At 42.9% G+C, this 13,788-nt stretch overlaps 2 protein-coding genes across 2 annotated transcripts in view; one reads left to right on the forward strand and one right to left on the reverse strand.

Moving 5' to 3' along the window:
- SLC25A12 (solute carrier family 25 member 12) overlaps window positions 1-7,951 on the reverse strand; it is a 207,826-nt gene extending 199,875 nt beyond the window's left edge. Inside the window, exon 1 of the mRNA XM_059394165.1 lies at window positions 7,801-7,951. Coding sequence (XP_059250148.1) covers window positions 7,801-7,818 — 18 coding nt within the window. The 5' untranslated portion in view covers window positions 7,819-7,951. The remainder of the gene's footprint in view (window positions 1-7,800) is intronic.
- The window catches only part of METAP1D (methionyl aminopeptidase type 1D, mitochondrial), an 86,673-nt gene continuing 80,588 nt past the window's right edge, over window positions 7,704-13,788 (forward strand). Inside the window, 3 exon segments of the mRNA XM_059394166.1 lie at window positions 7,704-7,730; window positions 7,732-8,067; window positions 8,069-8,147. Of these exon segments, the coding sequence (XP_059250149.1) occupies window positions 7,704-7,730; window positions 7,732-8,067; window positions 8,069-8,147 (442 nt within the window).

Below are 13,788 nucleotides of genomic sequence, written 5' to 3' on the forward strand. Positions count from 1 at the left end.
GTCCAAACATCATAAACTGTGGTTGGCATGCCTTTGAGCAGTAACTAGAAACAAACCAGTTGAGTCCAGTCAGACTGGGAAAGGGTAGGATGGGAGACTCTCCCTTTTCATTGCAACCATTGTTGTAACTGCATGTTTTTAAAAACTATGTGTGGGGCGCCTGGGTGGCTGGCTCAGTGGGCTAACGCCTCTGCCTTTGGCTCGGGTCATGTTCCCAGGGTCCTGGGATCGAGCCCCGCATCGGGCTCGCCGCTTGCCGGGGAGCCTGCTTCCCCCTCTTTCTCTCTGCCTGCCTCTCTGCCTACTTGTGATCTCTGTCAAGTAAATAAATAAAATCTTTTAAAAAATAAAAACTATGTGTTACTTTGATATGAAATTTTATTTAAATACTACTACTACTACACTGTTCAGCAAGTAACACTGAACATATATTATTGTCAAATAAAAGATAACTGTAAAACATGTAAGTTTTAAAAACAGGTTTACCTGACATAGGCAAGTGGCACCTTTAAACAGTGAGACTGTGCTCAGCCTGACTTCCACAAAGCAGAACTTTCCAAAAGAAAAGTTAATGAAGAGCTTTCTTTAACTAAAAAAAGTGAACCAAAAAAAGAAAAAAGAAAAAACACAATATTCAATCCTTTTCTTTGGAAATGGTTCTCAGTGGGACCATAGTTTACCACGCTCCTTATTTGGCTACCAAAAGAAACTGTCCCTAAACTTGACCCCCTAGTGCTATGAATCAACAGACACCACATAGAAAACCAAAGCTTTGAAAATTTTCATTTCATAATTTTGGGGGCTTTCCATTAACCCTGTGGAGAAATGTAACACAATAAAAGCATAACATCATCTCTTATGAATATCTGAAGAGCATAAGATGCTCATAAAGATCTCGTAAAAAACTATTTTTTAAGATCTCCAGTGTTGTAATGTACACAGGCTGGAAAAGGGTTGTGTCTTCTCTCCTACGACCTCTCCCTGGGCCTCACTGTCTTGATCTTCAAGCTGGAAGGGGTGGGGTTAGGGCTGGATTAGATGGTCTTTGAAGCCTCTTCCAGGTCTTCATCTGTATTCTCTCTCTTCGAACTTAATAAAAGATCAGTTGGAAAACGTGCTTTGGGTAGACTCTCCGTTCACCTGGACAGTTCTTTAGATTTTTTAATTAATAATTTTGGCAGGTGAATCCGTGCATCAGTCGTGGGCTGGGCAGTTTGTTTGCCTCGCTCTCTGAATCCCCCTTTGTGAAGGCCTCGGGGGGCCACCACAGTGAGGCTTGTTTGCTGTCTGTTCCTAGAGCAGCTGCTGCTTTTCTTCCTTTATCCTTTATCAAGCAAAAGAAAATGCAGGGATGTTTGTGTGTGCTTCAGAGGAGGAAAACGCTCTCCAGACAGGTTGCTCTCCGGGTGAAAGTGGATGGGGTGAGCACGGAGGAGCTATAGCTCAATGGGAAGAGAGGTCGAGGCAGCATCTGCCCCCGTTTGTTTCGACACTTTCAGTCTTGCATAGAGAACGGTGCTGAGTGAGAGGCGAGCAGAAGTTAAGAAACTGTTTAGTTTCTCAGGCATTCTGGGGGGTGGAGGCAGGGAGTGGGACGGGAGAAGGGGACATCCAGCTAGTTTTCTTTTTCTATTATTAAAGTCCTTGCCATTTCATCATCTCCGCTTTGGAGAGTCTTACCGCAGTGTGTTTTGCAGAGCCGCTAACGGACCCAGGAGTACTGTTTCCTGCTTACGGTAAGAAATATCAAAAGTTCCCAATATTTTCAGCCTGTGACATTCATGGTCAAACTGCGGTCTCTATGAACTGGTTTCACACAGTCCTGGTTTTGCTCAAACACACGAAGCATGATAGAACAAACAGAACCGTAAAGCCAGTAAAAGAAAATACAAAGATGGAAAGATAGGAGAAGGTAACCAGGAGTGTACCATCACTTCGGGAGGGAAAGAAACAAACCAGTCAGTAATGTTAGAAAAAGGTGGAAACAAAGAAATGGGAACAAGAGCAGAGTGGGGGGCAAAGGAAAGACAGAATGCGCAGTAGACTGTAATAAGGCCCCAGGTAGCAGTGGGCATTCCTGGGCGTCTGCGTATGGTTTGCCTGGTCTGCTCTCTGGGACCCCGTACAGATGTGTGACTGGTCATGGTAACGATAGGTTCCTTCTCTTAGAAAGTCCAGTCAATGGTACATGCATAGAATAAAAACTCTGGCTGAATATACATCAACCTGCTGTATTCAATACTGATTACCTGGACAAAGCTTTTCTGGGGGACTTCTACTTCCTATAGTATACATTTTGGTATTTCTAAGTGTTTTTATCTTATTTTTAAAAAATATTTTACTTATTTATTTGAGAGAGAGAAAGTGAGAGACAGCATGAGAGGGTAGTTCAGAGGGAGAAGCAGACTCCCCATAGAGCTGGGAGCTGGATGCGGGACTCGATCCCGGGACTCCAGGATCATGACCTGAGTCAAAGGCAGTCGCTTAACCAACTGAGCCACTCAAGTGCCCTATTTTTATTGTTTTAAAGATTTTCTGTATTTATTTGAGAGAGAGAGAGAGAGAGAGTGAGCACAAGTGGGAGGAAGAGGAGCAGAGAGAAAGGGAGAAGCAGGCTCCCCGCTAAGCAGGGAACCCAATGCAGGGCTCGATCCCAAAACTCTGGGATCATGACCTGGGCCAAAGACAGATGTTTAACTGACTGAGCCACCCAGGCGCCCCTGTAAGTGTTTTTAAAGAGCACATATTACATACTTCAATAAACAGTAAAAACAAAACAAAACAAAAAACCAGACTTTTTCAAAAGTTCTAACAAGGAGATCAAGAGCATTTTCTTTGTGGATTACAGATGTTAAAGGAAGAATTATATCCCTTTCTCTCACCTTCAACTTCACAGGAAGTAAAACGGATTAAACAGGTTCTAATTTCCTGGGAGCTTGTCTAATTAGAGTTCAGCATTTTTCGCAGGTCTTGGCAGCCAAGGATAGCCAGACTCTGTAACCCTTCACCCCTGGAGTTGTTCATATGGGCTTATCCTCTCAAGGGTATTTGGTCCTTTTTTATGGACAATCTTGTGAATATGTTAGTCTCAGCTTTCCAATTAGTTTTTTTTTTTTTTTAACATTTTATTTTTAAGTACTTTCTACATCCAATATATAGGGCTTGAACTCAGAACCCTGAGATCAAGAGTTGCATACTCCATCCACTGAGCCAGCCAGGTTCCTCTCCAACTAGTTTCTTAAGAACAAAAATAATATCTGGGTGCATGGGTGGCTCAGGTGGTTGAGCTTCTGTCTTTAGCTTGGGTCATGACCCCAGGGTCCTGGGAACAAGCCCAGAGTTGGGCTCCTTGCTCAGCGGGGAGCCTGCTTCTCCCTCTTCCTCTGCCACTCTACCTACTTGTACTCTCTCTCGGTGTCAAATGGATAAATAAAATTCTTAAAAAAAAAAAAAAAGAACAAAAATAATATGTCTCTTTGGAGCCTAGAGTAGGTATTAAGTATTCCTTTGTTGGCTGATTGATTGTTAAATTGTCTAGTAAACTTCTTGCCTTTCTTCCTTACTCTGAAGGGTAACCATTCTCCAGAAGCGTATAAGCAGCTGCTACTTTTCCAGGGATTACTAATGGAATAGATGGCAGTCACTAAGTGCACACATTTTTATTTAGATATCATGGAGGCAAATACACACTTCTGCTTTAACTCAACTTTCCTCTGAGCCAGTCCCAAGAGACGATGTCAAAGAAGCCTTTTTTCCTCAAACCTGCATAGTTTCAAAGCAAAACTTGACCGAAACAAATATTATCAGAAAACTCGGATGCATCAGCGAGTGAGATCTTGGACTATTCTCATCCTCTTCCCTGTAGCCCTCCCAGATCCTCCTCCTCTTGGCTCTTGCCTCCCCTCCGTGCTCCAACAATGAACAGGCTATATGCTGAAGCATTCTTTCTTTCTTTCTTTTTTTATTAACATATATTGTATTATTTGCCCCAGGGGTAGAGGTCTGTGAATTGTCAGGCTTACACACTTCGCAGCACTCACCAAAGCACATACCCTCCCCAATGTCCATTGAAGCATTATTTCTGCTTACAATCTCGCACAACATCTTTCAAGTCAAGAGGCTGAACCAATTTGAAATTAATACTGGCCAGACTGGGCAGGAAAGCAACAACTCTCTTGGGACAACGTTTTGGTCTTGCCCTACAGCTACCTTAGTCCCGTCTGACCCCTTGACAGATTGTTCAGGAAAGTTCGGCAAGCTATTTGCTGAGCCCATTTGGACCAGGTTTATATATGGCAATAGATTCCTGACATTTTTCTGAATTTCAGGGTAGGAGGGGCTCAAGTAGGACAATATTGTTCTTAGAAGGGGGTAGAACTTCGTTTCTTTTACATAGAATTTATATGACTGAGAAAATGTCAGTAGACAAATCAAAAATGAGATGGACAGGAGGGTCACATACAACTGAAGTCCCACTCCCTTGCCCCCTGGTTCCTTCTTGGTTGGCACTGCTATAGATCAAGAAAATAGGGCACACACAGCAAGGAGAAATCCTCTTGATTTCTCACAACTGCCTTGGATATGGCATTACTCTTCTCAAAAAACATGGAGAATCTATGCATTTTCTCTAAGGATACCCCTTGATTATTCAGTAACTTATCCATTGCTGTCTCAAATGTTGGCATAGGAAATGATCTTCTGCCAGCTAGTTGGTTAAGAGTGCCTTAGAAATTTTCCACCTGTACAGATAATCATTTGAAGCTGGACCCTAACTTTACAGGGGTCCAATGAGCTGCTGAGACAGATCCCTGTTTTATGTTCAGGTATGTTTATGCAGAACTCCTAGTTCCTGGAAAGAATGTTCATTTAAGTTAAAAAATGTAAATAAATAAAAGTATTTCCTCATACTAAAATCAGATAAATCAGATGGCAGGATTGGAAATATTCTTCTCAAGCCGTAGAGTAAAATGCTAAGAAATGATCCTGAAATCTAATCAAAAGGCAAAATTCTCCAATTTGAGAAGCAAGGTCAGGAAGGGTAAATGAAGGCCACTCGGGCTAGATGACAGTCTTGCTGAAGTTGTCCAGGCCCTAGCGTACCACTTACCCTCAGCAGGCCAGCCCTAGCGTACCAGTTACCCTCAGCAGGCCATAGACTCTGCCTTGTGCCCAGTAGGAAATACTGCCTTTTTCAAGTTAGTTTTACAATGTGTTCATATATGCTTCTATAGATATGTAAGCATCTTAGTATAGGTTTTTGTTTGTTTGTTTGTTTGTTTTTAGGTATCTTGCATTGTAGGTAATCCTAATAAGTATTAAAAAATCTAAACTTGTGGGACACCTGGGTGGCTCAGTTGGTTAAGCTGCTGCCTTCGGCACAGGTCATGATCCCAGGGTCCTGGGATCAAGTCCCACATCGGGCTCCTTGCTCAGCGGGGAGCCTGCTTCTCTCTCTGCCTCTGCCTGCCACAATGCCTGCTTCTGCTCTCTCTCTCTCTGACAAATGACAAATAAAGAAATAAAATCTTAAAAAAAAAAATCTAAACTTGTAAAACAAGTTACAGGCTGATGTTTTACAAAACAAAATTTATTTTTAAAGAGATTTACTGCATCTTGCATAATCTCCTAGAGAATTTAAAACATGTGAATTTGAATTACAAATTCAAAACATATATTACAGAAACCAATATAATTTAAATTTGATTACAAACTATATATAACTTTTGAAAAAGTTATATAGTATAAATCTATAATAAAATATCATTAAGTAGAAGAAGGAAAAGCTGACTTCAAAAATATGAATATCAGAATTTATTTCTGATTTATTTCTTTTATAAAAGATTAAAAGATTTTAAAAGGTGCTAATAAGACATGAACTTAGGTAAAAAATAAAACCAAGGTAAAAGACCTATAAAACAATAACGAATCACAACTAATAAAAATATTTTAACATTAAAAAATGAATTTTTGGACACACAAACTGAAGGTATTAAGGTTATCCTTTATTTCTTGAATTCTGGCCTTGAAAAACTACTCAACTTTGTATTCAAGAATCCCAAGTACAAAATCTGAATATTGGTGGGCGTTCAAATCAGTGAAGTACCACAGTGTAATTAACCTTCATTTCACAGGTGGGAAGACACAGAAATGGAGTAGAGAAGTGAGTCAGTAGTGGTTACTCATCTAAATGAAAGCATTCTGATGCCCTGACTCTCCAGGACAGAATACTAGAATCGCAAAGGATCTCAGATGTTGATGGTCTAGCCTTTTATCTTACTGGTCACTATGCATTTATCACATAAACTGATGATTTGGGAGGACACATACTGGCAACCTTTAATTCTTCTAATGTTAGGGAGATATCGTATGAGATAAGCCAAATAAGAGGTCAGTGGGTGAGCTGCATAACCTGTGCAAGTTCCTATCTGTGTCATTTCTAGCTCATCCTAGATACCCACATTCTATGCCAAACTTATTAGGCATTTTCTCCCTGTATTCCACTACAGTGGGGCCACCTGCGTCCACACAGTGCTTCCCTTTCCTTTTCCTTGTAGTGGCAGGAGAACAGAACAGATTCACCATATTCAAAAGCCCTCTCCCTGGAACTGATCTAAGTTTGAAAAAGGTAGAGCTTGACATAACCTGTGGGAGTACTTTTCATTCTCAACCTTACACATCTTATTTACCTCAGTGGAAAACATTTCTCTTTCAAGGCGACCTAAAAGCATCCAACACTGGGTCTCCAAGAAGTATAGCACGTGTCCTCCAAGGAACTGCCACAATTCATTCTTTGAAAGTAAAAGTATCAAAACTATGTAGTCATTAAAAAGAATGAGTTTGAACTAAGATTTGATGTTTATTATGAGTGCAAAAAGCATGTCCTAACAGTAAGGATGTGAGTTCATTTTAAATATTTACACATATTTGCCTGTAAAAGGTACAGAATGATGTACACAGTGGCTGTCTGGAGAGTAGGATTGTGGTGTGCAGAGAGGGTTAGGAAGGGGACCTGGGCTTTTTTCCTTTATTCATTTCTGAATCGTCTGCATGTTTCATCAAGTGTGTACTTAAATTCTTAAAAATTAATTAGGGAACACCACACACAATCACCAAGGATCCTTATCAGTCTTTACTGCATTAAGTCTGGGAAACCGGGAAATCCTTGGTTTGACTGATTCCGTGGAGAACTGAATTCCTTCACCAGACATTCCTTAAATACCAGATTCTTTGCCTGGCACCAGGCTACCAAGATCAATCATACCTGAAATTGACAGGATGGAAATCTGCCCCAAAATGCAGCTAAGAGGAAAAGTGGATTTGGTAAGAATGGGCACCGTCATCACTAGGGATACAACAGCACCCTCACTTGTCTCACAATTGGCCTTCTGTAGGCTTCATCTTTCGGCAGCGCCACTGGCAGACGTCATCCTCCCATTCTTAAAAGTCAAATCTAGGACTAAGACTCCAGTTAATATCGTTGAGCGGGAAGTGTCCTTGGGGAAAGAGAAGTCCCCGGAAGAGATCCACTGGGGTACCCAGAATTGGTTTTGCAGCTGCACAGAGATTCCCGTCTTGTCTGGAGTCTCTGCTGAGTAATGTAATTTCTGGGACAGCAAAGGGGCAGCTGGTGACTTTGAACCAAATTTTACCTTTCAACTCAATCCAGGGAAATTGCAACAGAGTGGCCGACGATGCAAAGTGCTATGTTGAACGCTAGATTGTGCTTTATTTTTTTCCTCCCGACTTCACGTTTCCATGCACCAAAATGTTGATGCTACAAATATTGGATGCCACGCTTACCTGACACGCTTCTTCCATCCCACCTGGGCGCAGGGGCTCTGAGCGAGCGCGCGAACCGTGGCTGGAGCCCGCCTCTCGCGGCCGGAGCGGGCTCGGCGGGCCGCTGGTTCCCCTGCTGGCCCCAGTGCCGGAGCCGCTTCGCTGCCGGGACTCCCGCAGTCAGCCCCCCGCGCGCACGCGCGCTCCCCGGGGGTGGCCCGGGCGCCTCCAGTTTTCGGCAGGGCTGCGACTGGACAGTTCCTGCGGGCGGGGCGGGGCGGGACGGGACGGCTAAGGAGTGCTCCGCGACCACGTGATCGGCGTTAACATGGCGGCGCCCAGCGGCGTCCACCTGCTCGTCCGCAGAGGTAAGCACCTGGAGAACAGTCCCGCGGGGTTTTGCTCGGTAGCTCTCTCGCTAAGCACCCGGGTTCAAAGGGGTTACACCCCCGCGCTCAAACATTTCGGCGCACACGGATGTTACTTTCAGTTGTAACGATACACGCAGACACACAGGCTGACACAGGGACACGCCTCAGGAACAGACACATTTATTCACTCGTCATTTGCCTGGACCGCGTCACTGCGTGGCATCTATTCGCAGTCACCCCTTGAGGTTTATGGGACATTGACTGGAGTCTTCTTCCCCACGTCAGTTGTATGATTAGTGTAGCAAACTTACTTATTTGGCTGTGGAGAGATGAACCTACGGTAACTCGGGAATGCGCCTGGATACCCAGTTGCCACAGAGAAAGCAATTGGTGTTTGTTGTATCTATTGGCATGATACAATACATCTTTGGGGGAAACTTGCAACATGTGATTATTCTGTCACAGTGACTTAAAGTGAAGAGGAGAAGAAATCACGCGGGAGTAGCTCTCAGTAGGTGTTACCCTTGCATGAGTGGTGAGACTTCAGTAAATATGCAGATACTTTTGCAGGGAAATTAGGGGAATCCTTGTTAGATTTGTTCTGAATCTTTTTTTTTTTTTTTTTTTTTTTTTAAAGATTTTATTTATTCATCAGAGAGAGAGAGAGGAAGAGAGAGCGAGCACAGGCAGACAGAATAGCAGGCAGAGGCAGAGGGAGAAGCAGGCTCCCTGCCGAGCAAGAAGCCCGATGTGGGACTCGATCCCAGGACGCTGGGATCATGACCTGAGCCGAAGGCAGCTGCTTAACCAACTGAGCCACCCAGGCGTCCCAGATTTGTTCTGAATCTTGGTTAGAAAGATCTAAGAAGTTGTCTCAAGGATTGGGAAAGAGAGGAACTAACATATTTTGAGGTGTCAGGCATATAGGATCAGAAGCCCAGTGAGGTAAATATTATTTTCATAGTAAATAGCTACCGTTTATTAAGTGCTTTTAAAAAAAATTTACATATAATGTATTATTTGCTTCAGGGGTTCAAGACTGATGACTGAATCATCAGTCTTACACAATCCATATCAATCACCATAGCACAGAAGTACATGATGCAGTGTCAGGACCTTACATATGCTAGCTACCTTTTGAAACCTAATGAGCTGGGGCGCCTGGGTGGCTCAGTGGGTTAAGCCTCTGCCTTCGGCTCAGGTTGTGATCTCAGGGTCCTGGGATCCAGCCCCGCAGGGGGCTCTCTGCTCGGTCGGGGTGCCTGCTTCCCCTTCTCTCTCTGCCTTCTGCTCTGCCTACCTGTGATCTCTCTCTCTCTCCGTCAAGTAAATAAATAAAATCTTTTAAAAAAATAAAATACAAAAAATAAAACCTAATGAGTTAGTGCGTGCTTCAGCAGCACCTATACTAAAATCGAAACGATGCAATGCAGAGGTTAGCGTGTAATCCCTGGGCAGGGGTGATATGCAATTTCGTAAAGCGTTCCATATTTTTTGAATTAAAAATTTAAGATTAGGGCGCCTGGGTGGCTCAGTGGGTTAAGCCGCTGCCTTCGGCTCAGGTCATGATCTCAGGGTCCTGGGATCGAGTCCCGCATCGGGCTCTCTGCTCAGCAGGGAGCCTGCTTCCTCCTCTCTCTCTGCCTGCCTCTCTGCCTACTTGTGATCTCTCTCTGTCAAATAAATAAATAAAATCTTCTAAAAAAGATTTAAGATTATAACTAAACAAAGGAACACTGTACTGTGAAAAGAAAATAAATAAAACCCAATGAGTTAGGCGTTACTCCTGATTTGCAGATGAGAAAAGTGAGGCAGAGAGGTTAAGTAATATGACTACGGCCGCACAGATTCTAAGAGGAGCCAGAGGAAGATTTGAAGTGAGATATGTGCAAGAAGAAAATGATGTAAGCAGTATTTTGGACTGGTTGGTTGTTAGAGTGGAAGTCAACAGGAGAGCCCAACCCTGTGAAAAGAGCCGCAATTTACATCTCTTAAGATCTGGGCTCCAGGCCAAATTCTGTTTACTAATTGAGTTACTTTTCTGTTTCCTCTTTTGGCAAGAAATACTGTTGTTTAGACTTTCTTGTGTACCACAGGTAATGGTGAAGAGAATCTGGGGAGATAGTCAAGATGGAGGAGGAACCAAAACACACAGGCACATGCATATTATATGATGTACACATATATGTGTGTGTATGTATATAATCCCTGCAGATTACAGAAATAACATATTAATCTTTTTTTTTGGGGGGGGGTCATGATTTTGACGAATGGTGGTTCAGACAATCCTGGGAAAGACAGCTATAGGGAAGCCAGGTTGGGTTATTGGTTCTTATAACCCATTCCATTATATCCCACAGTGCTGTAACAACTAAAAGCGGGATCTTCTGATTAGAAAAGGGACAGAAAATGTGTCACCAGGGAGAGATTTAGTGGCCAGGAAAGGTCACCTTTATGGATCCTTTGTACGGGAAGAAATGGGGAAGACAAATAAGTGGGACATACTTTCTCTGGTCACTTTCATGAGCCAGTCTCTCCTGGTTTGTCTTCCACCTCTCTGATTTTCCCAGACTTTCTCTAGGCTCTACTGTTGGGTTTCTAAATATTATTGTTCCCCAGGATTTTGTCCCGAACTTCCATTGCTGCTTTCTCTCTTTGTTGTCACCAAATTTATCTACCTTAATGACTGTCAAATCTAGATGATTTTTTAAAAGTTGAACAGAGTGTCTGCTGGAATTGGGCACCAGCTGCAGTCCAGCTCTCTGTTCGGTATCTTTTCCTAGATGTCTCATAGGGCCCTTAAACTCAACAGATCCAACATGGAAGTGAGTATTTTTCTCCACAACTTCTTCTAGGCCTATAGACTCTATCTCCATCAATGGTATTGCCATTCAGTCTGTATCTAAGTAAAAGCATTTGAGTTCTCTTGGTCCCCACAATTTTTTAAACATTTCTCTGTCCAGTAAGTTAGTAAATCCCATTTCTCTTTTTTTTTTTAAGATATAACTATTTTAAGATTTTATTTATGTATTTGACAGAGAGAGAGAGAGCATGCAAGCAAGGGGCAGAGGGATAGGAAGAAGCAGGCTCCCTGCTGAGCAGGGAGCCCAACCCAGGGCTCAATCCCAGGACTCTGGGATCATGACCTGAGCCAAAAGCAGACACATAACTGTCTGAGCCACCCAGACACCCCAGTAAATCCCATCCCCCCCGAGCTATTTATTTACTTATTTTTAATTCAAGTATAATTAACCTATAGCGTTATGTTACTTTCAGATGTACAATATAATGATTCAATAATTCTCTACATTACTTGGTGCACATCCTATTCCTTGGATCCCTCCAGTTTTCTGCATAGTCTAAGTACAAGTCTTTACCATTCCTTGGCTAGACAGGGCCTTTGTAACTGGTCTCCACCCCAAGTCCATCTTCTTCCCCACAACCACAGTTCTGTCTCTAAAATTCTGATCTGATTATGATGCTTCCCTGATTAAAAACTTCTGGGAGCTCTTCTTTGCTGTGATTAAAGTCCCTTAGCGTGCAAGGCCAGCTCCAGCACACTACTTAATCTTTGCAGCCTCATCTCCTGTCAGTTCCCTTTCTTCATATTGCTGCTAAGGTTTACAGTTGTGTGCATCCTTAACTGTGCTCCTGCAATGTCCTTTTTCACCTGACAAACCATTCATCCCTCAAGGCCACACGTAAATTCCATCTCTCCTTTAAGCTTGCTTTCTTCTGCCCAGCCAAACTAACTCACTCTGCTTATATAGCACTTGGGGTGTACCTTTACCAGAACACTTGTCACCTGACATCAAAGTATATATACTTCTGTAGAAAATATTAGTTTACACCCCTGTCACACTGCTAGAACGGGAGCTTCTTACAAGTGTGTCTTACCTTCTTTATCTGTCTCCGCAAGGCCTGGAGCACAGTGTCTGGACATGGTAAGTACTCAGTTTCATAACTGAATGAAAACCCTTTCAAATTGCAACCTCCTACAGAAATATTTGTGCACAGAAGTTGTACAGTAGGCCTAAAGAATAAGTATCTCAAAATGTCAGTTTCTAGGATGCCTGGGTGGCTCAGTCATTAAGCGTCTGCCTTCGGCTCAGGTCATGATCCCAGGGTCCTGGGATCGAGCCCCACCATCGGACTCCCTGCTTAGTGGGAAGCCTGCTTCTCCCCTTCTCCCTCACCTGCTTCCCCTGCTTGTGTTCCCTCTCTCACTCTCTCTCTCTCTGTCAAATAAATAAAAATCTTTTTTAAAAATGTCAGTTTCCAGGGCGCCTGGGTGGCTCAGAGGGTTAAGCCTCTGCCTTCGGTGCAGGTCATGGTCCCAGAGTCCTGGGATCGAGCCCCGCATTGGGCTCTCCGCTCAGTGGGGAGCCTGCTTCTCCCTCTCTCTCTCTGCCTGCTGCTCTGCCTACATGTGATCTCTCTCTCTGTCAAATAAATAAATAAAATCTTTTAAAAAAATAAATAAAAATGTCAGTTTCCTTCACATAACAGGCCTAGATAGTGAATTTTTTTCCTTCCTCCCTTCTTCCTTCCTTTCTTTTTCACTTTCTTTTTTAGATTCCATCTCTCTCCAAGAATAATGTAAGACAATTTTACTTCTGTGTATCTTTCTTGGCAACTGTGAAAAATTCATTCCAGGTTATTTGAATTGTGAATCAGACTTATAATTAGAAAGAAAAAAAACTGAAATGGGGGAAAGGGAAGAAATCTAAAAGAGAAGTGCTTGAAGTTTAAGCAGTGTAGCCATAGGAGAGATGAAGGAAGCTGATGGAAGTAAACCCTTGCACCTCGGCTCCATCCTGCTGTGGAAACAAGCCATGTGGAAGGAGTTGATGCTGTGAGAGGAGATGGCAGACTGTTGGCAAGTCTGGCAGAAACTCTAAGGAAGACACATCTGGTGGGTGTGTGGAATAGTCTGGTCTTTCCAGAGGGCTGTGTGGCAATGTCTTCGAGATATAAGGTATACGCGCCTTTTACCTAACAATTCTGCTTTTAGGAATTTATCCTAAGAGAACAATAGAATGAGTATGCAAAGGTGCTTGAACAAGATTGTATATTGGTGATATTGGACAGAATCTGAAATGTCCATTGGTAAGAGAATGGCTACATAAATTGTGGTTCATCCATTCACTGGAGTGCTATGCAGCTGATAGAAAAGATGATGTCAAGGGGCACCTGGGTGGCTCATTCAGTTAAGTGTCTGACTCTTGGTTTTGGCTCAGGTCATGATCTCAGGGTATTGAGTTTGAGACCCAAGTGGGGCTCCACACTCTGTGCAGAATCTGCTTGAGAGTTCCTCTTCCTCTCCCTCTGCCCCTCCTGATCATGCTTTCTCTCTTTGTCAAATAAATAAATAAATCTTTAAAGAAAAAAAAGAGTATAGACTTAGTCATTGATACATATTGAGGGAAAAAAACAGGGTATAGAACAGTGCATCTCCCTTATGTAAAAGTACCTTTCTTTGCTTTCTTTTCTTTTTTTTTTTTTTTAAAGATTTTATTTATTTATTTGACAGAGAGAAATCACAAGTAGATGGAGAGGCAGGCAGAGAGAGAGAGAGAGGGAAGCAGGCTCTCTGCTGAGCAGAGAGCCCGATGCGGGACTCGATCCCAGGACCCTG

This window comes from Mustela nigripes, chromosome 3 (genome assembly GCF_022355385.1).
Source record: "Mustela nigripes isolate SB6536 chromosome 3, MUSNIG.SB6536, whole genome shotgun sequence".
Lineage (NCBI taxonomy): Eukaryota > Metazoa > Chordata > Mammalia > Carnivora > Mustelidae > Mustela > Mustela nigripes.